The 24,539-nt window shown below is 49.1% G+C and overlaps 1 protein-coding gene across 2 annotated transcripts in view; it reads left to right on the plus strand.

Moving 5' to 3' along the window:
* Nucleotides 1–12,987: 12,987 nt before the first annotated feature.
* Bcar1 (BCAR1 scaffold protein, Cas family member) overlaps nt 12,988–24,539 on the plus strand; it is a 37,770-nt gene continuing 26,218 nt past the window's right edge. The window contains exon 1 of one of the 2 annotated variants that reach the window (XM_059263973.1): nt 12,988–13,174. In XM_059263973.1, coding sequence (XP_059119956.1) covers nt 13,025–13,174 — 150 coding nt within the window. In that variant the 5' untranslated portion in view covers nt 12,988–13,024. Of the gene's footprint in view, nt 13,175–15,599; nt 15,696–24,539 lie in introns of those variants that run through there. The other variant, XM_059263975.1, reaches the window with a different exon arrangement.

The raw sequence follows: 24,539 nt of genomic DNA on the forward strand, positions 1-24,539 counted from the left end.
TAGGTCTCTGTTCTCTTAACTCCATTCTGGGATTTTTGAATGTGAAATTTAAGAAAGGGAACTTCCCTTTTTTGTTGTTTTCTGGTTTTTTTAGACAGGGTTTCACTGTGTAACAGCCTTGGCTATCCTGGAACTTGCTCTGTAGACCAGGCTGGCTCAAACTCACAGAGATCAGCCTGCTGGGATTAAAGTCATGTGCTGCTGCTACCACCACCACCCACATCAGCATGTGTGCCAGAGCCAGCTGCAAACAACTGGCCATAAGACAGGCTTGATTAGAGTTCCTGACACCTTTAATCCCAGCAGAGGCAGAGACAAGTGGATCTCTATGAGTTCGAGGCCAGCTTGGTCAACAAAGGAAGTTCCAGGACTGCCAGGAGTGTTACACAGAGAAACACTGTCTCGAAAAACCAAAAGAAATAAGAGTTCCTGAAAACCTTGGAACCTTGGAATTTGCCCTCTTCTGAATGCTAATGAAGGGCCCTGTGATTGGAGGGTTAGACCTTTCAGCCTTTCCTTGATCTCCAGGGAAGAGAAATCAATCACCGTTGGCCAGTGATCTAATCAGTCCTAACAATGTAATGAAATCAACAATAAAAACTACAAAGAAGTTCTGGAAGTTGGGGACAATCCATATACCAAGAGGATGTTGTACTCCTAAGTTTGAGGACAGGCTTCTGTGCCGAGGACCTTCCAACCCCTTACCTACTTCTTGTTTGGCTGCTCATTTGCATTCTCTGTAATAAACTTGTAAGTAGGGAAGTTTCCTGAGCTTATGAGTTCTAGAAAATTATCAAACAAAGGGGGAAATGGTCATGGGAGTCCCCAAATTTGTAGTCAGCTGGGCAGAGGGGTGGATAGCCTGGGCACTCATTTGTAGTTGGCATTTGGGACTGGGCTTGTGGGACCAAGCCCTTATCATGTGGGTAGTTAGTATCAGAACTGAATCAGGTTGTTGGCTAACCAGTTGGTGTTAAGAGAATTGGTTAGTTTGGAGAAAACCCACACATACCTCACTTTTGTCTTACTCCTCCCCTAAATAGTACATCATACTGAGGGACCCTATGATGTGTAAAGACATGTAGACTTAAACTTAGCTCTGCTGACCAGCCCTCTGCCCCTCCTGATCCCATTCCTACCTCTATAAAATGAAGGGGTGCATTGAATAATCTAGGTGGAGTTTTGTTTTGTGGTTTGGGTCTCTTTTTTGTGTTAAGAGATGGGATCTTAAGCCGGGCGTTGGTGACTCACGCCTTTAATCCCAACACTGGGAGGCAGAGCCAGGCAAATCTCTGTGAGTTTGAGAACAGCCTGGGCTACAGAGTGAGTTCCAGGAAAGGCTCCAAAGCTACACAGAGAAACCTTGTCTCAAAAAACCAAAAGACACAGAGAGAGAGAGAGAGAGAGAGAGAGAGAGAGAGAGAGAGAGAGAGAGAGAGAGAGAGAGAGAGAAAGAAATGGGATTGGGACTGGAGAGATGGCTTGGAAGTTAAGAGCTCTAGCTGCTCTCTCAGAGGTCCTGAGTTCAATTCCCAGCAACCACATGGTGGCTCACAACCATCTAAAATGAGATCTATCTCCCTCTTCTGGCCTGCAGGTATACATGCAGGCAGAATGCTGTATACATAATAATTTTTTTTTCTTTTTTTGGTTTTTTGAGACAGGGTTTCTCTGTGTAGCTTTGCGCCTTTCCTGGAACTCACTCTGTAGCTCAAGCTGGCCTCGAACTCACAGAGATCCGCCTGGCTCTGCCTCCCGAGTGCTGGGATTAAAGGCGTGCGCCCAGCCATAATAAATCTTTATAAAAAAAAAAAAAAGAAGAAGAAAGAAAGAGATGGGATCTTATTGTGCTGCTCATGCTAACCCTGGGTTGTTGGGCTCCAGTCATCCTTCCTCAGCCACTCAAATGAAACTACACGTGTGTTACTGTCATTCAGCTCCTCTTGGAAATGAATGTACGAGCAACCAGGTGATGTTTTAGGTACAACAGTGTTTTATGGCCTTATATACTTCCTGCCTATATAAAATATTTCAAAGCCTTCAGCTATATATTTGAGAAAATTACATCTCCCTTTATCCTTACTGTTTTAAATAATTCTCATTCTTAAATTCCTGCCACATCAGCAAAACCACAGTGAGTTGAACCAGCCAGGCCCCAGTCCCTCCTGCATCAGCTGGGACTCACCCACAAGAGTTCCTCCTTCTTTTCTAAATCCTTGGAGTCCCAGCGAAGGGCTAAGCTGAAGCCTCCCTTAGTTCTCAAGAACTTAAAGAAGCCACTGAAGTCAGGCCTGGGAAGCAGGCAAGGAATACAAGCAACAGAACCAAAGTTCCCAGCAGCCACAGCTGATGATGTAATAGTTTGCTGCCAGGTTGGCCACAGATGGTGAGACCCAAGTGTGTGTGCATCAGCTAAACTGAGCATGCAGTGTGTCCAGTAGGTTACCCTGCCACTTGGAGAGAACCCAACCACCAGATGCCTGCCACCCTGTCAAAACAAGCAGTGCATGGGTTCTTTTGCTCCTGGCCAGGGCAGAGCCTAACCTGAGCCTGGCCACCTTCTCACCTCCTGCTGCCCCATGCTTGCATTCCTCTTACTGCTGTGCTGTTCTGGTTATAGAAGAAATCTATCTGTTCATTGAAAATTTGAAAACAAGGGCCTGGGGTGTAGCTCTTGTAAGTTACATGCTTAGCATTCATGAGGATGTAGATTCAATCCCCTCCCCTGCCCAAGAAAAACTGAAAACAAAAATTAAACAATATAAATCTCACATGATCCTATAACAACAAAAAATCTGTATAGACTTCAGGATATTTTTTCCCTGTGTTTTTCATACCTTTTGATATAATTGAGATTACACTGTACTTAGGTGACAGAATACGGACAGCACCAATCGCCAATCACGTGGGTATTTAAAACTGTAATACTCGAGGGCCAGTGAGGTGGCTCAGGAGGTGAAGGACTTGCTGCCCAGCTGAATGACTTCCGTTCAAATCTGAGAACCCATAGTGGAAGGAGAGAGTGACTCCTGATGGTTGTCCCCTGACCTCTCCACGCACATCACCACCAGCATGTGGGTGCACATACCAACATACAGTCACACACAATAATAAAAATGTAATCCATTGAAGTTATGGGGTAAAGACTTTCCGAGACTGGAGAAGTGAGTGGATCCCTGGAACCCACATGGTAGAAGAACAGAACCAACTCCAGTGATGATATTTAAGACTTAATACATTAAAATGAAAATGCTGGGAGCCAGGTGTGATAGCATATGCCAATTGTTTTGTTTTGTTTTCTGTAGCTCTGGCTGTCCTAGAACTCACGAATGCTGGGGTTAAAGATGTGTGCCACCACAACTGGCCAGGTGTTTTGTTGTTGTTGTTGTTGTTGTTTTTTTTTTTTTTTTTTTTTTTTAATTCTAGGACTTGGGAGGCAGATACAGGCTGAACTCTGTGAGTTTCAGGCCAGCTTGATCTACACAACAAGGTCCAAGTCAGCCAGGCCTACATAGTGAGACCCTGTTTTGAAATATAAAATTCTGACTGGGGATATAGTTCAGTTGGTATTGTACCTACCTAGCATGCACAGAGCCCCAGTTTAGGCCTCAGCAGCACATAAAACCAGGCTTGGTAGTGCATGCCTGTGATCCCAGTACTCAGGGGGAAGGCAATTGGATACAAAAATGAAGGCTACATAGTGAGTTCAAAGCTAGCTTGGGACACTTGAGGCTGTGTAAACAAAACAAGCCCCATCCCTCCAGCCTGTAAGTTTAATGTACTATAAAAAAAATGCATCATTACAGGAGTACTTCAATGGCACAGCACTGACCTAACATTTATTTGTAAGGAAGGGTTCAGTCCTCAACACACACACACACACACACACACACACACGAAAACTTAAAATGCAGTTCATCAAAAGCATTTTTGAAGTCAGAGACTGAGTGTACTCAGTGATTGTATGTGCTCAGTGGCTTGTGGGGGGTGGGGCATTGCAGCCGCTGCAAAATTCTGTCAGACCGCTCCTCTGTATGCTGTTTGGACCGTCTTGTTTTTATGGGCTGCTGGGGAGCCATCCCAGCTCCTCAGGCATGCTAAGCAAGCTTTCTTCCTCTGAGCTACATCTCCACCTCTGGCAGACCAGGCTGGCCTCGAACTCACAGAGATTCACCTTACTCTGCCTTCCAAGTGCACCACCACACTCTGCCTTTGTGAGACAAGGTATCCATCCCTATGTATAGCCCAGCCTGGCTTCAAACCTGTGATGAAGACTCAGTTTTTAAGAACCACATATTATAATTTATTTTATTGATCTTCTGTCATTGGCCATTTAGGAAACATGTTTTATTTTGAATAATGTTATGTTGAACTGTCTTGTTAGCTCTTTATCTGCACTCCTAGTTATTTCTAGATGACTTTTACAAGGTGGTGTTATGTCAGGGAAAGTGTGTACTTTCAAGGCTTTGAAATAGAATGTCAGACCACCCTGGATGCACCCGATCAAATATGAAACAGAATGCCCAGTTCTTTCTGAGAAGCACATATATGGCCCTCACTGCTTATGTCAACCCCGATACAAAAAAGGCCTGTCTGCCTGTCTCTGAGTGTACCTCCAATAATTTGGATAAGACATACAATGACTTAGGAAGATAAAGGCCATCCCAGGAACAATTAGACTATACAGTTTTTGAATTCCAGAATCTTCTGCTGCATAGACCCAGGTCTGTGTCTTTGCGGAAGACATCTGAACAGGGTGGGGACTCCTCACCAGCTTGATTGTGTGTCCCGTTGCCCATCTCACACCCCAGAGCAGGCAGAGTCATATCTGACCCAGCCTTTCCCATAAGGAACAGCTTTCCTGAACCTCATTTTGTTTTTACACACGTGCGCACGCGCGCGCGCGCGCGCGCGCGCACACACACACACACACACACACACACACACACACACACACACACACACGGTGGGGCTCAGGCCACTGGACTCTGGGAGGAAAGCCGCTCCCTAGAGCAGCTTGCTTGCTTGCTTGCTCTCTCTCTCTCTCTCTCTCTCTCTCTCTCTCTCTCTCTCTCTCTCTCTGTCTCTCTCTGTCTCTCTCTCTCTCTCGTTCTTTCTTAATAATTTAACTTTATTTTATATGCATTGGTGTGAAGGCTCTCTCTCTCTCGTTCTTTCTTAATAATTTAACTTTATTTTATATGCATTGGTGTGAAGGTGTCAGAGCTCCTGGAACTGGAGTTACAGACAGTTGTGAACTACTGTATGGGTGCTGGGAATTGAACCCAGGTCCTCTGAAAGAGGAGCCAGTACTCTTAACCTCTGAGCCATCTCTCTAGCCCCCTAGAGCAGCTTTCTGCCCAGAGAGGACCCCTGAACTCCTATACACTCTCTGAGCTCCTATTGCAAGGCTGCCTCCTCAGGAAAGCCCTGACACTCCCAGCAGGCCAAAAGGAAAGAATGGGCATCTCTGGTTCCTCCATAAGGGTCTATCTCCTTGCATCTAGACCTCATAGTCACAGAGTTGTCACTCTGTAGAATCTTCTACCAGACATTCCTTTGATCAAGCATTGAGTGTTATTTTAAGAACTTGCGCTGGGCAGTGGTGGCACATGCCTTTAATCCCAGCACTCGGGGAGGCAGAGTCAGGTGGATCTCTGTGAGTTCAAGGCCAGCCTGGTCTACAGAGTGAGATCCAGGACAGCCAGAGCGACAGAAAACAAAACAAAACAAAACAATTGACAATGAATCAAGACGGGCACCAAAACTACACAGAGAAACCCTATCTCAAAAAAAAAAAAAAAAAAAAAAAAAAAAAAAAAAAGAACTTGCTAGAGGTCATCAAGGATGCCTCTGGTGTCCACATTAATCTCCCCTGCAGTCAGCCCATCAGTAAACACAGGGCATCCTTCCAGCACACAAGAAGTAGAAAGCTCAGGGCTCCATGGAGTGAAAACAGAGTCAAATACGATTCTGATAGTGTTGACATTTAACTGAGTGCCTCCTGTTGCCACACCAGCCCATACTCGAGACGTCCTAATGCTTCCTAGCAAAACAGATACTGCATTTATTTGGCCCTGGGCCACCGTGTCTCATGTCATCACAGAGCACAATAGGGATGGTACCCCTGGCACTGGTGGCTGACTTATGAAAAACTCATTTGACAGATGAGGAAGAAATAGCCTTTGAAAGTAAGATACCAGGCAGAAGTTCACACAGGGACCAAAATCCAGGCCAGCCCCAACCTATCCTGCCCTGATACTGGAGGTCAAGGCTGACAAGTACCATGAGTTCTTGCCAAAATGCAGACCTTGCTCCCTACATTGAGTTCCTTCCTGTTTGTACAAAGAGGTCTCACTCCTTGAGAGTCAAGACTTTCCCAGTGCCCTGCCCCCTTCCTAGGGAAGACCCTTGGCCTTGGGCAACATCACAGAGCCTCTGAAGGAGGTGCCTGATGATCTGCCCTCACTGGGAACATGACACTGTGGCTTTGAGGACTGGCACTAATGACCCCAACGTGGCAGCTGCTGATTTGGGCCCTTTAATTATTTAGAGAATGTATACTATTCAGGCCATTGGCTTTGTTTTGAGTTCAGAAACGAAATGCCCTGGGGATTTTTTCCAGTGAAGAATGAAATTCCACTTGTCAGAGTGACTAAAGATGGGAGCTTGTTCCTGGAAGGGACTGTGGTCACCGGGTGTTCGCAAACATTCTGGAGGACTAGGAGGCCAGCAGACTACTCTGGGGGTCTGCCCCAGCTCAGCTGTCCAGTGAAAGCGCTTCTTTCATCTCTTGCCTTGTTAGAGGTGAGGAGGGGTGGCATGTGGAGTTCATATTTTATGGCTCATTGCTCAGTTGTGCTCCCTGTCTCTCTCAGTGTTGGCTCCCGGAGAAGACCCTTAGATGAGGCCCCGGAGGACTGGCGGGGAATCTTCTCAGGGCAGCTTGCGGTTCTTATAAATCAGTAATTGCATTTCTCTCAAAACTTGTTCAAAGTTAGCTGGGTGTGATGGTACACCTCTGTGATCCCAGAACTCAGGAGATGGAGAGGAGAGGCTTAGGGATTTAAGATAATCCTCAGCTTCATAGCAAGTTTGAAGCCAGCCTGGGCTACATGAAACCCTGTCTCAAAAACAAATTGTTTTAAAGCAGAGGCAGATGGATCTCTGAGAGTTTGAGGCCAGCCTTGTCTACATATCATATTCCAAGCCAGCCAGAGTTATATACTAAGACCAACCTTATCTCAAAAAAAAAAAGAGAGAAAAAGAAAGAGAAAGAAAGGAAGGAAGGAAGGAAGGAAGGAAGGAAGGAAGGAAGGAAGGAAGAAGAAAGAAAGAAAGAAAGAAAGAAAGAAAGAAAGAAAGAAAGAAAGAAAGAAAGAAAGAAAGAAAGAAAGAAAGAAAAAATGTCCTTAAGAAGTTACACCTGGCTGGGCAGTGGCGCACGCCTTTAATCCCAGCACTCGGGAGGCAGAGTCAGGCGGATCTCTGTGAGTTTGAGAACAGCCTGGTCTACAGAGTGAGTTCCAGGACAGGCTCCAAAGCTACACAGAGAAACCCTGCCTTGGGGGAAATTTTTTTTACACCTGGGAGGTTCACAACTCAGCGGTTGATGGGTTGAAGTCATCCTCTGCTATCTCATTTGGAGCTGGCAAGACGTCTCAGTGGTCTTTCAGCAGACATAGGTTTCATCCCTAGCACCCACCCATGATGGCTCTCAACTGTCTGTAACCCCAGTTCCATGGGATTGGGAGCAAGGGCACTAGGCACACATGAAGTGCATAGAAATTCATGTAGGCAAAATGCCCATACACAAAATAATAAAAAATAAAAAATAAAAATTGGCCAGGCAGGTGGTGGTGGCACATCCCTTTAATCCCATCACACGGGAGGCAGAAAAAGGCGGATCTCTGTGAGTTTGAGGCTAGCCTGGTCTACAGAGTGAGTTCCAGGACAGCCAAGGCTACACAGAGAAACCCTGTCTCAAAATATAAATAAATAATAAAAAATTGTATTAAAAAATAAGTTACGCTGGGACTGAAGAGATGGCTCAGTGGTTAAAAGCACTGGTTGTTCTTGGAGAGGACCAGGTTCAATTTCTAAAACCCATGTGGCAGTTCACAGCCTTCTGTAACTGCAGTCCCAGGGGATCCAACACCATCTTCTGACATTCATGGATACCAGACATGCACATGGTACACATACACATGTACGGACAAAACACTTGTACGTGTAAAAGTTTGTTGTTTAAAAAAAAAAAAAAAAAAAAACTAGTTACAGCTGGGTGGTGGCGGCGGCGGCGGCGGCGGCGGCGGCGGCGGCGGCGGCGGCGGCGGCGGCGCACACCTTAATCCCAGCACTCCGGAGGCAGAGACAGGCGGACCTCTGTGAGTTCGAGGCCAGCCTGGTCTACAGAGCGAGATCCAGGATAGGCACCAAAACTACACAGAGACACCCTGTCTCGAAAAACCAAAACTAGTTACACTTGTAGAGGCTGGAGAGATAGCTCAGCTATTAAGAGCACACAGTGCTCTCTTGCAGAAGACCTGAGTTGTATATGTGTTCAAGCATAAGCCACACACACAATGGATTTTTCTTTGGGCTACCAGCTCACAAAAAATGACACAGAGACTTACTAAATTATGAAAGCTCGGCCTATAGCTTAGGCTTGTCCCACTAGCTCTGATAACTAAAATTAATCCATTTACATCAATCTACATTTTTTCCTTGTGGCTTTTTACCTCTCTTCCATCTTGCACCTTCTTTTCCTTCTCTGTGTCCTCTGGTGTCTCTCACACCCAGATTCATCTCCTCTTCTCCCTCTCTCTCTACCCAGAAGTCTTGCTTAACCTCTTTCTGCCTAGCTATTGGCTATTCAGCTCTTTATTAAACCAATCAGAAGGCACCTTGGCAAAGACACATCTTCATAGTGCACAAAAAGATTATTCCACAACACATATACACACACTCCCGTGATCATCATCACTGTCCATTTCCACATATTTTCATCATCCTGAACAGAAGCCCTGAGCTCATGACACAGTAACCCCTCCACTCTTCAGTTCCTGGTAACCTCCTGTGCACTTTCTGAATCTTCGGCTCCCTGTGTAACTGACTATTTGTCTTTGGTTGTGCTTTGCTTATTCACTTAGGGTCGTGTGTAATTTTTAAAAGATTTATTTTGGGGGGCTGGAGAGATGGCTCAGTGGTTAAGAGCACTGACTGCTCTTCCAGAGGACTTGGGTTCAAGTCCCAGCACCCACATGGCAGCTCACAACTGTCTGCAACTCCAAGATCTGACACCCTCACACAGTCTATATACATGCAGAAAAAAGCACCAATACAAATAAAATAAAAATAAATAAATTATATTTTTTTAAAAAGATTTATTTTTTATTTATTTATTTTGCCAGGCAGTGGTGGTGCACACCTTTAATCCCAGCACTTGAGAGGCAGAAGTAGGAGGATCTCTGAGTTCAAGGCCAGCCTGGTCTACAGAGTTATAGGACAACCAGAGCTACAAAGAAAAACCCTATCTTAAAAAAAAAATATTATTTTTAAGTGGGTGTGCATAAGAGTAATATGTGTGTGAGTACAGGTACCTGCAGAGGTAGTGGATCCTCTGAAGCTGGAAGCTTTGAGCAGCTGGTGGGGGTTCTGGGGATACGAACTCAGGGCCTCATGCTTTTGTAGCAGGTGCTCTCCTAACTGATCTGTCTCTCCAGTTTCCAAGGTCACACAGAGGTTTTGAATGTGTTTAATGCCACTAAAATGTATGTTTAACACTGATGAAAATGGCTAATTTTGGATTATTTATATTTTACCATAATTTTAAAAGTGTTTACTGAAAAAACCAGCCTGAATAATAAATGAACTCAGGAAAATTTTAGAAAACAGGAGCTGGAGAGATGGCTCAGTGGTTAGGGGCGCTAGCTGTTCTTCCAGAGGACCTGAGTTCTCAGCACCCACATCAGGTGTCTCTCCACATCAGCTCCAAGCATTCTCTCTCATAGATAAAAGTTGAAAAATTAGAAAATAAAAAAAAAAATTATAGTTAGGGGCTGGAGAAATGGCTCAGCAGTTAAGAGCATTTGTTGCTCTTGTAGAGGACCAGCGTTCAGTTCCCAACACCGATATGATATTCACAACCATCCCTATTTCCAGTTCCAGAAGACCCAATACCTTCTTCTGAATTCCATGGGCACCAGGTACACATTTAGTTCACATATACATACAGGCAAAACACTTGCAGACATAAATCTCAATAAACTTAAAAAAATAGTTATAGTCACCCAAACTGTTCTCCACCCCAATAAAAATTAAACAAAAAAAGAAAGAAAGAAAAAACAAATCAGGCATGATGGCACATGCATTTAATCCCAGCAGAAGCAGGTAGATATCCAAGTTCGAGGCCAGCCTGGTCTGCAGAGCAAATTCCAGGACAGCCAGGACTACACAGAAAAACCCTGTCTCAAAAGTAAAATAATCTTGTCTGTGAAAATTGAGAAAAGACAAAAGAGACTCCCTTTCTGAGCTAGCATGGTACCAACCCCATCCCCACCTTCAACATAAAACTACAGGTGGTGTTTTCTCATCTCTCCTCCTGTCAGTTCCCAGTACAAATGCATAACATCAATGTAGATTTTATGCAACTTTGGGAGTTTATTTTCTTTTTCTCTTGTTACAGAAAACTGTCAGCATATATTCCTGCTGGATCTGTTCTATACTCAGATTCTGCCGTCTGAGGGTTCCCATTGTTGCGACAGGGTCCATGGACAAACTATGTGAGGAGATTTCTGAGACCTTGTGGAAAAACTTCAAGTAAACAAGACAAGAGTCTTGTGATCTCGGTTCCTCCATTACATGGGTTGTTCGTGGAATGTGCTTTCCTGACCCTCCCAGGTGTGGTGGACAGGAGTGAGTTCACTTCAGATTATTACACTGGCTATTATTTGTTCATATGCCTCTATGGAAAAACATGTTTTTGCCTCATGCGGCTTGTCTTGTCACTGAAACTCGGGTGACTCTTCTTAACCCTCAAGAGTATAAATTGTCTGATGCTCTGAGTAAAGCTGGCTATTGCATGAGACTTTAGTCTGCCTGAGTTTTAGGCCCCACTTTCCCAGGTTCAGGCCGATAATTAGAGCAGTAACCAACCACCCATGACTTGATTAACCCATGTCCATTATTGAACATGTAAGTCCTAAGGTTTTCATGTTCATACATAGCCTATGTTTCCCTGACTACTTGTGAGAATTTTTTAAATATAAACATTCCTGGAATTTTGGTGTCAAAAGAATCTCTTGGTATAGGGGTTTGGGCCTCTTGTCAGAGTGCCCACTACAGCCCCTCCTTGTTAGCTGTTCCCATTAGCAGTGAGAGTTGATACTTAAACTGAGCAAAGGATTTCTACACTGGCCAAACCCTGGTAGGAGTTCAGGCATGCTGCCTATGAGGGAGAAAGGGCTTCACTTCACCATTCAAGCTACTTAGGGGTGAGTCACCTGCCCCCTAGTCAGGGAATGGCCTGTATCTGGGACAGGTTTTCTGAGTGGTATGTGGGTGACTACTGAGGATTGGTCTTTACCTCTGAGAACAGCAAGGCCAATGCCTGAGCCTCCCTGTGGTCAGTTGAATATGACCCTCGAATTCATCCTCACCCTAATCTCTGGAATCTATTACTTAAGAAGGCAAAAGGCACTTTGTATATGTGACTAAGGCTTCTGAGATGAAAGGAATTTCCTGAGTTATTGAGTTGAGTTCAATGAAAACATCAGCCTGATGAAAATGCCTAGTTTTGGGTTATTTGTATTTTGCCACAATTTAAAGAGTGTTTACTAGGGCTGGAGAGATGGCTCAGTGGTTAAGAGCACTGACTGTTCTTCCAGAGGACCTGGGTTCAATTCCCAGCACCCACATGGCAGCTAACACCTGTCTGTAACTCCAAGATCTGACACAGGGGGGGGAAAAGTGTTTATTGTAAAAACAAAAACAAAAAAACAGCATAAATGAACTCTAGAAAATTATAAAATAGGAGCTGGAGAGATGGCTCAGTGGTTCAGAGCACTTCCCAGTCTTCCGGAGGACCTGAGTTCCCAGCACTAATCACAGGGAGGCTCCGAGTGGTGTGGCTGCACCAGCAAGCCTGTGATCCCAGCACTTGGGGGGTAGCAGCAGGAAGATCAGGAGTTCAAGGTCATCCTTGGCTACACAGCAAGTTCAGGGCCAGCCCAGGATACAAGAGACCCTGTCACAAGCAACATTCATGGGCCCGCCCACATGATAAAATAAAGGATTGAAATATACACAGAGGCGAATTCTCTCATATGGAAAGTAAGTTCCAAGTCATTTAAAAGGAGCTCCCAGAAGAGGCAGAGCACAAGCTTGGAGCAGGGTCGTGTGCACTGACTTCCTCTGGAGAGGGAGGGAGGGTTTCACAGCAGTGGAACCGGCCAGCACCGCCTCAGCAAGAGATCAAAGTCCATTACTAACGGCAGTGAGCCATGCTGATGGTATGTGCCCTTGATATGATGGGTGGCATTTTACCTCTGTGGTTTCCTCATCAACACTATGACCCTAGAGTAATCATGAGAGAATCGTCAAATGAATACGGAAGGAGGGGCATTCTATAAACTCCCTGACCAACACACCTCAAAAATGTCAAGGTCATCAAAACAAGAAATGTCAAAAAATTGTCACCGTTTTTGACAGGAGGACTCAGAAAACATGACAACTATGATCCTGGATCAGAAAAGGAGAGTGGGGTAAACTAAGATCTGAACAAAGTGTGAACTTTGGTTAATAGTATGCAATACAGGCTCACTAACGGTGACAAAGGTAGCATGCTAAGGAAAAATTGTCACAGAGTCTTCAAAGACTCGCTGTATTCTCTTGGGCCAGAGGCTTCTGGACCACGGAAGTCCCCTGGGTAAGAGTGGGAGGGGAATAAAGAAGCCACCTCCCAGCCCTCAGTCCCTAGAGATGGGCCAAGGCCCAGGGAACAGAAGCGTCTGGACAGCTGAGTATGCTACCTCCTCCCTGTGGTCCGGAGGGAGTGCCCTCCTCCGAGGGTCCCGGTGAGCCCTCAAGGACCCTCTCTATTGCGGCGCCTCCGTCAGGCAGTCCAGCTGCTTCTGGTCTGGACATCCCCACAGGCTGTTCTCTGAAGAACTTGGTGAGTCATTCTGGAATCATTTGCAAGGCTTAGTGAGGGAAGAGCAGCCATGGCCTCTAGGGATCCAGGATAGTCAGATCCCAGAGGGATCCTCCTCTAGCGGCTTCACACCCCATACCCAAGCTCCTGATCTCTGCCAGGGAGCCTTTTCCCTGGGAGTTTGCTGTGCTGGAGGCAAGGACCATTAGCTGTCTTTCTAAGCCCAACCCTACATGCGCTATCCCGAGTCCCCATTTCCCTGTACCCATAGTGTGAAAGGGGCATTTTACCCACTGCTCCCCGACTTCTGGCCTGGACACGTAGAAAATAGACAGAAGGGAGAGGAGCCAGAAGTCTGCGAGATTCCCCGGCCAAAGAAAAAGAAAAGGGAGGGAGGTGAGGCGGAGCCTGGGTTAGAGGGGCGGGCCTCCGAGACCTCGGGCGCGTGTGGCCTGGAGCCCAGGCGCCAGGCTGAGCTGCTGTTCTCGGCTCAGAAGCCCGGGTGCCAGCTGGGCGCGGGCGGGTGGGCACGGGTAGGGCCATGTGCCAGACACACACAGAATGCCCTTTGAGGAGATGGCAGCTGTCGGCCCAGGCACCCCTCTGGTGGCTGTGGCCTTGTCTGCCCTCTCCTAGCAATGCCTTGCACAGCACTGGGAACAGCTACTCAAGAGGTACAGGGGCAACCCTATTCAAAGCAGAGAAGGGCCCCCTCATCAGACCTAGCTCTAGGACCTGGGTCTGGTGGCTGTCCTGATGGCCCCTTTCTCGAATATTCCCCTTTATTGTTGGGTCCGTTCTCAGAATCTACCTAGGGGATGAGGGGACCAAGGTTGCCCCGACCTTAGGAGGAAAAAGTTGGGGGACCTGGGGCCACCCCTGAGCCTCTGAGGAAGTCAGATACCCACCCACTGTACACTTGGAAGACAAAAATGCTTGTCCCTGGGACTGGAGAGATGGCTCAGCGGTTAAAAGCCCTCTCTGCTCTTGCACAGAGCCCAAGTTTGGTTGCCAGCACCCACATGGCTGCTGCGAACAATATCTGTAACTCCAGTTCTAGAGGATCCCATGCCCTTTTCTGACCTCTGAGGGCACCAGGCAGATACATGGTGTACATACATGGATGCACAAACACACACACACACACACACACACACACACACACACACACACACACGCTAAAATAAAATAAACCAGACAAGGAGGAGGAAGAGGAGAAGAAAGGAAGAGAAAAAGAAGAGGAGGAGGAGGAGGAGGAGGAGGAGGAGGAGGAGGAGGAGGAGCCACAGCCACGTTGTCTCTAGGTACAATACTACAAATTTCCTAGCGGGCTAGCTGAAGCTCTCGGCCCCTAGGTCCTCTCATGAGTGAAGTCAGCTGCCAATCAGTTTTTTGGGACAGGCTATGTACCTGCTCCTTTGGGAAAGCAGTAGGTTGACTTTCTAGACACCTGCCCACGGAGTCCATCTCCCACTTGGTGTAGGTAGGTGTGCTCACCTACCCAGGAAACAGTAGCCACTTACTACCCTGGGTTTGGCCTTGTCCAGGAAGAGGCCCCCTGGAGCAGTGACATGTGTATGTGGTTGGGCAGCAGAACAGACCACTGGTTCTTAGCCTTTGGGTAGCTGATGTATCTCAGCGCACTGAGAGGAAGGTGAAAACAGCAAGAGTGTGGCAGTCTGAAGACCAGTGTTCACGTGCCCACTGCTTGCAGGTGCATGTTTGGGTACCACGTCAGGTGTGAAACAGCTGAAGAAATTAGGGGTGTTAACATGGGGGAAAGGAAGGCTCAGATCTCCGAAGGACTGCCTGTCTTCCAGTCCTGGGCAGGAGGGCCCACTGTGGGACCCTCCCTAAAACCCACTCTAAATTTCTCTTTTGTGGGGACCCAAGGTTAAGTCAGGCTGCTTGCCCGGAGACTGGAGCTCCCTGGGGGATCGAGTGGGCCCTGGAGCAGCCTTAGGCTCCCTCTCAGCTTCGGGCGGGGGGTGCAGAGGAATTCTGGCGTACTGCTAGCTGATCTAAGATCGCCTTCACCCAGACGGAGTCTCTACCCTATCTGCTCCCAGACCTGGGGAGTAGGAGCCTTGGGACCCACAACCAAGGGACGTGCCGCGTGTGTGTGTGTGTGTGTAGGGGGGGGGGGGATTCTGGGCTCCAGAACCGGGTGGGCAGACCGGATGGGATTTTTTTTTTTTCTAATAGTGCGTCTGGAGGTGGCCTTTGGAAGGACGGGCAAGGTGTGGAAACACGGCCTCCTCTCCCTGTTGTGCCGACAGAAAAATGCAGGGGTCCCGGGTCCTCGCCTTTAACGCGGGCGGCGGCGGAGCAGGCGGGAGGGGGAGGGGCGGCGCGGGCGGCGCATGCGCGGCGCGGGGGGAGCGGCCGGACTGTCCGGTGGCGGAAAGCAGACTGAGGGCAGCGGCGGCGAGCGCCGGGAGCCGGCGCCGGGGGCTGTGAGCGGCGCGGGCCCACCGAGCCCCGAGCCAGCCCGCGCCGCTGCCGCAGGGCCCCGGGGGCGGCGGCCAAGATGACCGTGCCGGTGAGTGCTGACCGCCCGAGACCCCGCGCCCCCCGCTGCAGGCCCGGGCCACCGGGGGTCGCCGGAGGGTCTTCTCGGGTTGTGGTGGGGGAACAGGATGGGGGCGCCGCCCCCTAGCCGGCTTCTCCGACCCCGCTTTGCCAGCCTCTTCCAGGATAGCCGAGTGGAACCGGGGCCCGTGCTGGCCCCACCGGGAGCTCCCTGGGACGCCTGGGCTGGGGAGAGGGTGTGTGTGGGCCTCTTACGGGCCCCTGGGACTGGTGGACCCGGCCGGGGTCCGCGCTTTTCCCCCGACCTCTTACCAGAGCGGCCAGGTCGACCGAGAAGAGGGTTCTGTCACTCCCTGGAAAGCCCTGTCCAGGTCAGCCGGGCCGGCCGAGGGGTCGGAAGGTCTGTGCTGTTCCCTAGCAAACTCCCTGGGAGAGCTGCCCTATTGTGCTCCCGGATCCCCACCCGGATGGCCAGGCGTGGGGCGGGGTCTGTGCTGTCCCCGAGACACCCTCGCTCCGGAATGGTTAATAGAAAGAGCATACCTCCCCCTACCTCTGCTTTATGCACTCACTTTGTGGGAAGTTTTGTTGAACAGTTGATTGAACCCCAGGGCTTTTCGACCAGCGCCTCCTTTCTGTAGGGGCTTCCCCTTGCTTGATACCCCGTCTTCCTAACCCATCAGACAGACTTGAGCAGCCCTTAGTCCAGGGCTTCACAATTGGGCCATGGGTCTCTCTCCTCCTGAGGTAGCCAGCGATTATGGCTACCTGGGTGACGGACTGACTCAGGTACAGGCTCCACTTTACAGATAGACAGAGGTGTGAGGCCACACCTTCATCCTGTCTGCACTGTAGTAATGGCCTGCAGCCATGATTTCTCTGCTGAGTCAGGGGTTTTTCCCAATGACAGGAAGGGGCAATGGGCCAGAGCCTTGTCCAGCCTGGCCTTATTCTGGGACTGCTCTTCATCTACTTGGGGACCGGGTTCTCTCTGTGATGCACATAGTCGAGGCTTCCTGGCAGCGCAAGTGGCCTCTTAATTAACCACCATAGGGTATGGAGATTCCTGGAGAAAAGAGGCTTGTGTAAGTGCAAAGCATTGTTATTACAGAATTAAAGATCCCAGCTCCTGCCCGCCCCCAGGAGTGGTAATGCTGAGTTACAGATGAAAAAATTAGGGCTTCCAGGCTGTGCTGATGGGAGCCCCCACCCCCATCTCTTCTGGTTCAAAGCATAATTGCCTCATCTCTAGGAAGAGACAGAGAAAGCCTGCCAAGCCCCTCTCCTGTTCTGCTCCACTGTTCTGCAGAGCTCAGGATTTTCTCTGGCTTGGGGCATAGGGCACCAGCCAGCTCCGCCCCTGTGGACACTGGTCAGAGAAACAAGGCAGACGGCCGAGCATGCTGGAGGGCCAGGGTCTCCAGGGCAGTAGTGAACAGTGAGAGCCCCTCTGGACAGGCCTATGGTTGGGAGGTCCAGGATTGGTTTGGCTGTCTAGAGTCAGTACAGAGCTCTGGACGTGGAGTCTTACATGGCATGCAGACCCTTACCTCACAAGATTTCAAGTAGTCGTCCTCGGCTCTGTGACTCTGTGGCACCATCTGTAACTAGAAAGGGCAAGGGGTCTGGTAGGACTTATATAGATAAGAATCACTATGAAGAGCTAAAGTCAAGCCCTGTCCCCACCACACTCCCCTCTAAAAGTCACTTCTCACCCCCTCACTTGTAGCCACAGCCCTCAGTAATTCTGCATGGCGTATAGCTAGGTTGTCAGGCCCTGTCCTCTCTCCTGGGACCTTGGTACCCTGGTGGAGGCTTCTAGAAAGGGCTGCCTGCTCTGTCCTTGCTCAGGGAGCCCAGACTGGTGAGTGGCCATGTGATCCTCAGGGACACGTTTGAGTTTTAAGCACACCCATTCATTTGGGCAGCCTTTTCCTGGATAAAGCTGACGCAGGCACTTTGGCCCACAGAAATTACAAGATGCTACCGATGGAGATGGGAGATGATAGCAGAGAGAGAACTTGGGATGGACTAGGTCGAGTTGATGTGGTTTCCTGGGTATCCAAGCAGGGCCTGTACAGGGTTTTGTTTTTGCTTTGCTTTGGTTTGGTGTTTGAGATAAGATCTCATTGTGTAGCCCTGAATAGACTGGAATTCACTATGTAGACCAGGCTGGCCTTGAACTTCCACAGAGATCCTCTGCCTCTGCCTCCTCCCAAGTGCTGGTCTTAAAGGTTTGTACCATCATGTCTTGCTGTGCCAGGGTCTTAGCTATGTTTTTCGACCCCTGTTGGGAATGGGATCCATGGTGGCCCTGGCTCCAGCTCATGCTCTCGCCTCTGCTGGGAGCTGAGAGCAAGGAACTTGAGCAGTGTTTGGCCACTCATTTCCTGACCGTCCCCTGACATCTGCCTTCCTTCAGTGCACGGCTGGCCAGTGCCATAGGCCTCTCTGGCAGTCTGTCCTAGCTTGAAGTTCGCACTAGAAGATGACTGTGTTGCCTTCTCAGACCCATGCTCATGAGTGACAAGAGGCTGGCTGCCCTGTCACGGTAAGGTGAAGAGCAAGTCCTGCACAGAGCAACTCCAGGCAGTGTGTCTCTGCCTCTTGTTTCTTGTCTGTGAAACTGGGCAGCTCATCTAGCCTCTGCTGTGCCCCTTCTTGGAGGGTGGGCCCTTTCAAGGAACACAGATGCTGCCCCATGTGAGCAGTGTCCCGTGTGCTGTGCATGGGCATGAGCGTGGACAGGGCCTCAGGGAGGACCCATATGTGCCCACAGTCACATGGCCAGTGAGAGGTAAGGCAGTGGGAACTAGAGTGTCAGCGTGGTAAAATGACCATCATCCTGCTGCACGGCCACTCTAATTTCAGGGCTGCAGCCCAGAGAGCAGTTGACAGCTTTCTGTGGCTTTCCAAGTGTGACCCTACCTGTTGTTGTTGTTGTTGTTGTTTACTATCCTGAAAGGCAAACCTAGTCTCTTTGTTGTCCGTGCAGACAGCCATCTTGGGCTCACAGAAGCTAGGCAGCCTGTCCATGGCCGGGTAGGAGAGTCAATGTAGTTTTGACTAATCTAGCAGCAGCCAGTGGAAATCAGTGGGCACTTGGTTGAAGCTGGAATGATCCTGGGGCCCCTCTGTGCTTGAGTAGGTGGCCAGGGAGCCAGAGGTCTGAACCAGGGCTGGCCGGGTAGCCAACTGCAGCCCTGTGGGAAGGGCGCAGGAGGTGGGGTAAAATGTCGAGTCCCAAGCCTCAGCTCAATGCCCAAGCCCATGCCATGCCCTCTCCTGTTACTGGACTTGGGTCCTTCCTCCCCTTCCCATTGCAGGAACTGGTTTCGAACCTTGTGCCTTCTTTACCAGGTAGGTTGCCCCTGCGCACCCATGCAGCACTGCCCCTGGACACCTCCTGGCCTCATTTGTTACTGTGTAAAGACGGGATCACGTGGTTGCTAGCAGGTTCTGTCACAAGACTGAAGGCTTCGTCAGGTGCAGGACTGTGACCACCTGGCCCCTTATGTTTTCTCTCGTTGTGCCAGCTCAGCTGCCTGCTGAGGGTGTGGAGTGCACCTCTTATCTCCCGTATCTGCCACCATGCCAGGGCAGGTAACGACAGCCTTACATAAACCTTCAGATTGCTCAGTCTCTTTTTTATTTATTTATTTTTTTAAAATAACTTATTTATTTTTATTTTACGTGCATTGGTGGTCTGCCTGTATGCATGTCTGTGTGAGGGTGTCAGATCTTGTAGTTACAGACTACATGTGGGTACTGCCATGTGGGTACTGGGAACTGAACTCATGACCTCTGGAAGAGCAGTCAGTGCTCTTAACTGCTGAGCCATCTCTCCAGTCCCGAAATGGCTGTTGCTTTTTTTTTTTTTTTTTTTTTTTTTTTCCCAGTCTCTTTTTTATTGAAGATTAAGTGGGGATCACAGAAGCTGCTGCTTCAGGATGGGGACAGTGTTTTGGTAGGTCAGGGCTACGGGCTCTAGGAGGAAGCTTGTTGGATTCTACAATAGTGAGTTACAGAACCTCATGCTTCAGTTTCCTTTGGGGTGGTATGGGAATGCACTGAGCCCTAGCATTTGGGAGGAAGTCAGCAAGGAATGCATGCAGCTCTTCATAAGAGGCTGTCTAGTGGCTGCTGCTGTGAGGTAGTCACTGATTCCAGCCTCTGTTGGCAGGTATGACATCCAGGGATCCGCTCCTGACCCCTGTCTCTCTCCAGTGGCTTTTTCTTTGTGGTTCAGTTCCTGCCAAGGCCTTAGTGGTCAGATGACCCTGGCCTCTCCCCCACTCTGCACAGACTGTTGGATTCCATCCTCTTATAACTTGGGCAGGTCATTGTCCTCACTTCTCCAGCAGAGTGGCCTCTGATGGCGCCATTGGCTAGCCCACCATATCTCAGGCCATGGGTGCTCTGCTGCTGTGTTCTCTGTGTGGACAGGGTCACATGCATGGAAAGCTACGGGGGTGCAGGCTTGTCCTCAGGCATGATCTGCAGCAGCGTGGTCTAGCACTGGAAGTAGCCAGGCAGGACTTCAATCCCATCCGTAGATCCCAGTACCTTAAGGTGCTAATGATGGCATCAGAAGAGCGAGTGGCCCTGGGCAACTCCAGGCCACTCCTTTTAGTCAACTACGCCCCCTCCTACCTACTGCCCTCAAGGATCTTTTCCATGTCCAAGCCTTGGACTTAGCCTCTACATAGCTGCCTGCTTTCTTTGTTTCCTGGCCAAACCTCTTCATTTATTTTCTCTTTTGGATCATTGTCCTTGTTGTCACCATTGTCACCCGTGGTGGCGCACGCCTTTAATCCCAGGCAGATCTTTGTGAGTTCGAGGCCAGCCTGGTCTACAGAGTGAGTTCCAGGACAGCCAGAGCTGTTACTCAGAGAAACCCAGAGTAGAGGTCAAAGGATGACTTGTGGAGTCATTTCTCTCCTTCTTCCTTTATATAGCCCCAGAGAGGGGAATTAGGTTGTCAGACTTGCCTGGCAAGTGCCCTTGATTCTCACTGACCCCCACTGCTTTTGTGTGCTCTTAGTCATTGTTTGCTGAGACATTGTCTTCCTCATCCAAGAAAGAGAGCCAGGACCTCAGCAGAGGTTGAGAGACACCCACTCTGGCAGGAGAGATGGTCACAAGTTGTGGCTCAAAAGTTAATCTCTTTTCTAGGGGGGAGATTAGAGGCTAAGGGGGCTTTTCAGTAATTTTATTATTAAACCTGCCAAATTCCAAGAAGGATTTGAAACAGATTATAGTGGAAGACACAAACAGTGTAGGATCATCAAAACCTCCAGAACTATGTAATAAATGAGCAAAGAGGAACATTAGTCCAGAAAGCCTAGGTTAAGTGGGCACAGAAATTTAACTGTAAGTTCCGTGACACCCAGTAGTGGGTTTAAGGTCCTAATACCTGCTTTGGGGTCTTTCAGAATATTATGCAGCATCGTGCATCCTTTTTGTTTGTGCTTTGTTTCATTTTGACCTGTTGAGATTTTTATATTGAGGTAGATTCTTACACATCATGAGATGTGCAGGTGTTAAATGTACAATAGGGAAGGTTTGGGCTTATGAAGCCCTCCATCAGGACAAGCAATGTCATCATCACCTCAGAAAGTTCTCAGAGGCCCCCACCAGGCAGTCACCACTCTGCTTTCTCTGTCTTAGACTTGCCTGTTCATTCTGTGTTACTTCTGGCTTCTTTCAGTCAACAAAATAGAAACTGCCATCCACATGGGGAGCATCACTGTTTTCTTCCTTCTTGGCTGCTGAATACTATTCTCTTTATGGATATGCCACAGTGCATTTAGCCCATCCTCTTATTGATGGATAGCTGTCTCTTGCTTTTGTTTAATGTGGATTTTTAACTATCAGACCATTGGTATATTGGTGGAATTAGAAAACTTTGTATCTGCTGGGCAGTGGTAGTGCACACCTTTACTCCCACTGGGAGGCAGAGACAGGCAGATCTCTGTGAGTTTGAGGCCAGCCTAGTCTACAGAGCTAGTTCCAGGACAGCCAGGATGGTTACACAGAGACATCCTGTCTCAAAAAACAAAACAAAGAAAGAAAAGAAAAGAAAAGAAAAGAAAAGAAAAGAAAAAGAGAGAGAGAGAGAGAGAGAAAGGAAAGAAAGAAAGAGAGAGAGAGAAAGAAAGAAAGAAAGAAAGAAAGAAAGAAAGAAAGAAAGAAAGAAAGAAAGAAAGAAACCTGGTATATCTGCCCGCCTGGTCTACAGAGTGAGTTCTAGGACAGCCAGGGCTGTTATACAGAGAAACCCTGTCTCAACAAACAAAAACAAAAAGAAGAAAAAGAAAGAAAAGAAAACACGACATCTAATCATGCACCCCCAGAGAAGTCTATGCCCTCAAACACTGTATCTACCAAAATGATCTGTTGGCTCAGAATGTGATGAGACCACAGTTCTCCTGTGAACTCCCTGTTCACAGCCTCCCCAGCAGGACCTTAAGAGTTTGCATTCCTCCACCCGCTCATCAAAGGTTAACTTCAGGCTTTTGAGTCACCTGTGATTTTCCCAGGGCCTCATTCTGTCCTGAAGGCCCTGGCTGGAGGGCTGCAAGGAGAGCAGGTCAGAGAAGATAAATCCTGGACATTTGTGAAGGCTCCTGTTCCTGGAGGTTTAGTCAAGATGAGGCCTTGGTCTGGATCTCCTGAGGCACATGGGGCCCTGCTGTGTAGGCTGAAATAGATTCTTGTGGGATCAAATGTTTCTTTGCAAGGAAGGAGCTAGCTGCTTTTATATACCCTGGAATCCCTGGGTTGCTGCCTGTGACCCTGCTGGCCCTGTAGCTCACTGACTCCAGCCCCTGTGTCTGACAACCCTGTTCTCTGCCCATCTGTGGTTATCTGTGGGTGTGGGCACTGGTGCTCAGTAGAAGCTGCTGAGGGCATGTAGCAGATGGCATGTGAAGTTACCCCCTCTGTCTGAACTGCTGGTTGCTATGGGAGAGTGAGAGCAGATGGCTCAGCTGGTGAGGTCTCTTGACCACACCCTGTCCCTGCCCACCCAGCCTAGCAGACAGAAGTAGGGCAGCCACCAGCCTCTGAGCTTTCTCTCCAGGGATAGGGACCTGTCCCATGTTTCCCGTGTCCTTCTTCCCTGTTCCTCTCTTCCTTGACAGGTTCCTCTACTAGTCTGACTCTTCCGTAATGTAGAGGGGATGAGGAAGCAAGAGTCAGATTCCAGAGGCAGCCACAAGGGCAGCCACACTAGTCCCCAGCCTCTGGTCCACACACGGAGCAATAGTACCCAGTCCTAGCCCACCCTTGGCTGCCAGCTCCCAGTGAGGCCTCTGCTGGAGGGGAGTCCTGTGTGAAAGAAGCACTTCTCTGAAAGTGCCACGGCTGCAGAAATGTGAAAATGTCCAAACCACACATGGAGGGCGACAGGGGAGTTGTGCACGAGGGGTGCTGCTTTTACATACCCTGGAGTTTGTTGGGAGGCCTCAGTCAGTTTGTACCCTTCTCATCCCTGGGCTGTCCCTACATAGCGAGGACCTACCTCTGCATCAAGCCCATGGGGACTCGCAGGAAGGATGACAAAGGACATGGCTGACCAGGAAGAATCTGGCTCCAGGCTGTAGGGCCCCGCCCACCTTTCTACAGAGTTACTACTGTAACGAGGAGTGAATGCTCTCATTGGTCATTCCAGCCTTGGAGCACAGGGAAGCTCTAAGGCTAATAGCTCCAATACCTGCCCTAGGAGTCCACACTGTGCTGAGGTCACCTGGGGTCCTTTCCCATAGGGACATGCTTGGGTTGATGAATGGGCCGTTACTGATGTAAGCTCTACTGCCACTTCCTGGCCATGTAAGCTGGCAGAGGCACTGCCCTCTGAGCCTCGGGGTGGTGGCATTCCATCTCCTGGTCCCCAGAGTGATGAGGATTGACTGATGAGATAGACTGTGTCAAAGGGTCCCTGTAGCCTTGCCCAGGTTTTGAGCTTGACACTGTATCCCTCTCAGAAGGAAGGCAACAGCTCCTGTGGCCCTGTAGGGACAACATGTCTTCCTGTCCCTGGGGCTTGCAGTGCTCACCTCCGGTCTCAGGAAATCCTTTCCCACTGCCGCTCCCAGAGCTGGCCATCAGCTGACCTGTCCAGCCCAAGCTTCGGGAGGGGAGAGGCTGTGTGCCTTATCTCATGCAAGTCATTTTATGCCTGCTCTGTTCACTCTCGGTCATTTGCTCTTTGGAAGTGGTTCTCTTGTAGCTGCATGGTCTTCCTGGAGGGGCTGGCTTGTTCAGGCCTTCCCCTAGAGTTGAATATTTCCATTATTCCTTTCCCTTCTTTGCCGTTGTAAGTGCTACAGTGGACATTACAGGGCATTAAGTGGTGATAGCTCTTCTGTGGGGCCTGTACTGCTTCTGAGGTTCAGAAAGCCAGAAGACTCCAACCTTATCCCAGGCTGTTCTCAGTAGGGTCCAGGACAAGCAGTAATAGGCAGTTGAGTGGCCTCCTCTGTTTACTGTGCAAATGCCCATTCCATGCCCCAGAAGTTAGTGATATCCCCCTGCATCCTGTGAGCTCATCTTCAAGCTGGTAGAGACTCCAGGCCACTCCTGGGATGGCTGACAACTGTCTGGGAGGGTGGGAGCTGTGGGCTGGCCATGCCTGTGCAGTCTTTCTCCAGCGGCACCGGCACCGTCTTTCAGCTCCTCCTTTGCAGATCCACCTGTGTGTGTCTGATCCTGTGTGTGCATGCTGCACCTGTATGGAGCTGTACTTTTGTGTGCTCGTCCCTGTGTGTGCCTGTGCCTGCACCGTGTGCCTATGTCTGTCTGTGTGCTCAGGCAAAAATCTGGTTTCCAGACAGGCGGTGGTGGAGCACAC

Source organism: Peromyscus eremicus, chromosome 5 (assembly GCF_949786415.1).
Source record: "Peromyscus eremicus chromosome 5, PerEre_H2_v1, whole genome shotgun sequence".
NCBI classification, from domain to species: Eukaryota; Metazoa; Chordata; class Mammalia; order Rodentia; family Cricetidae; genus Peromyscus; species Peromyscus eremicus.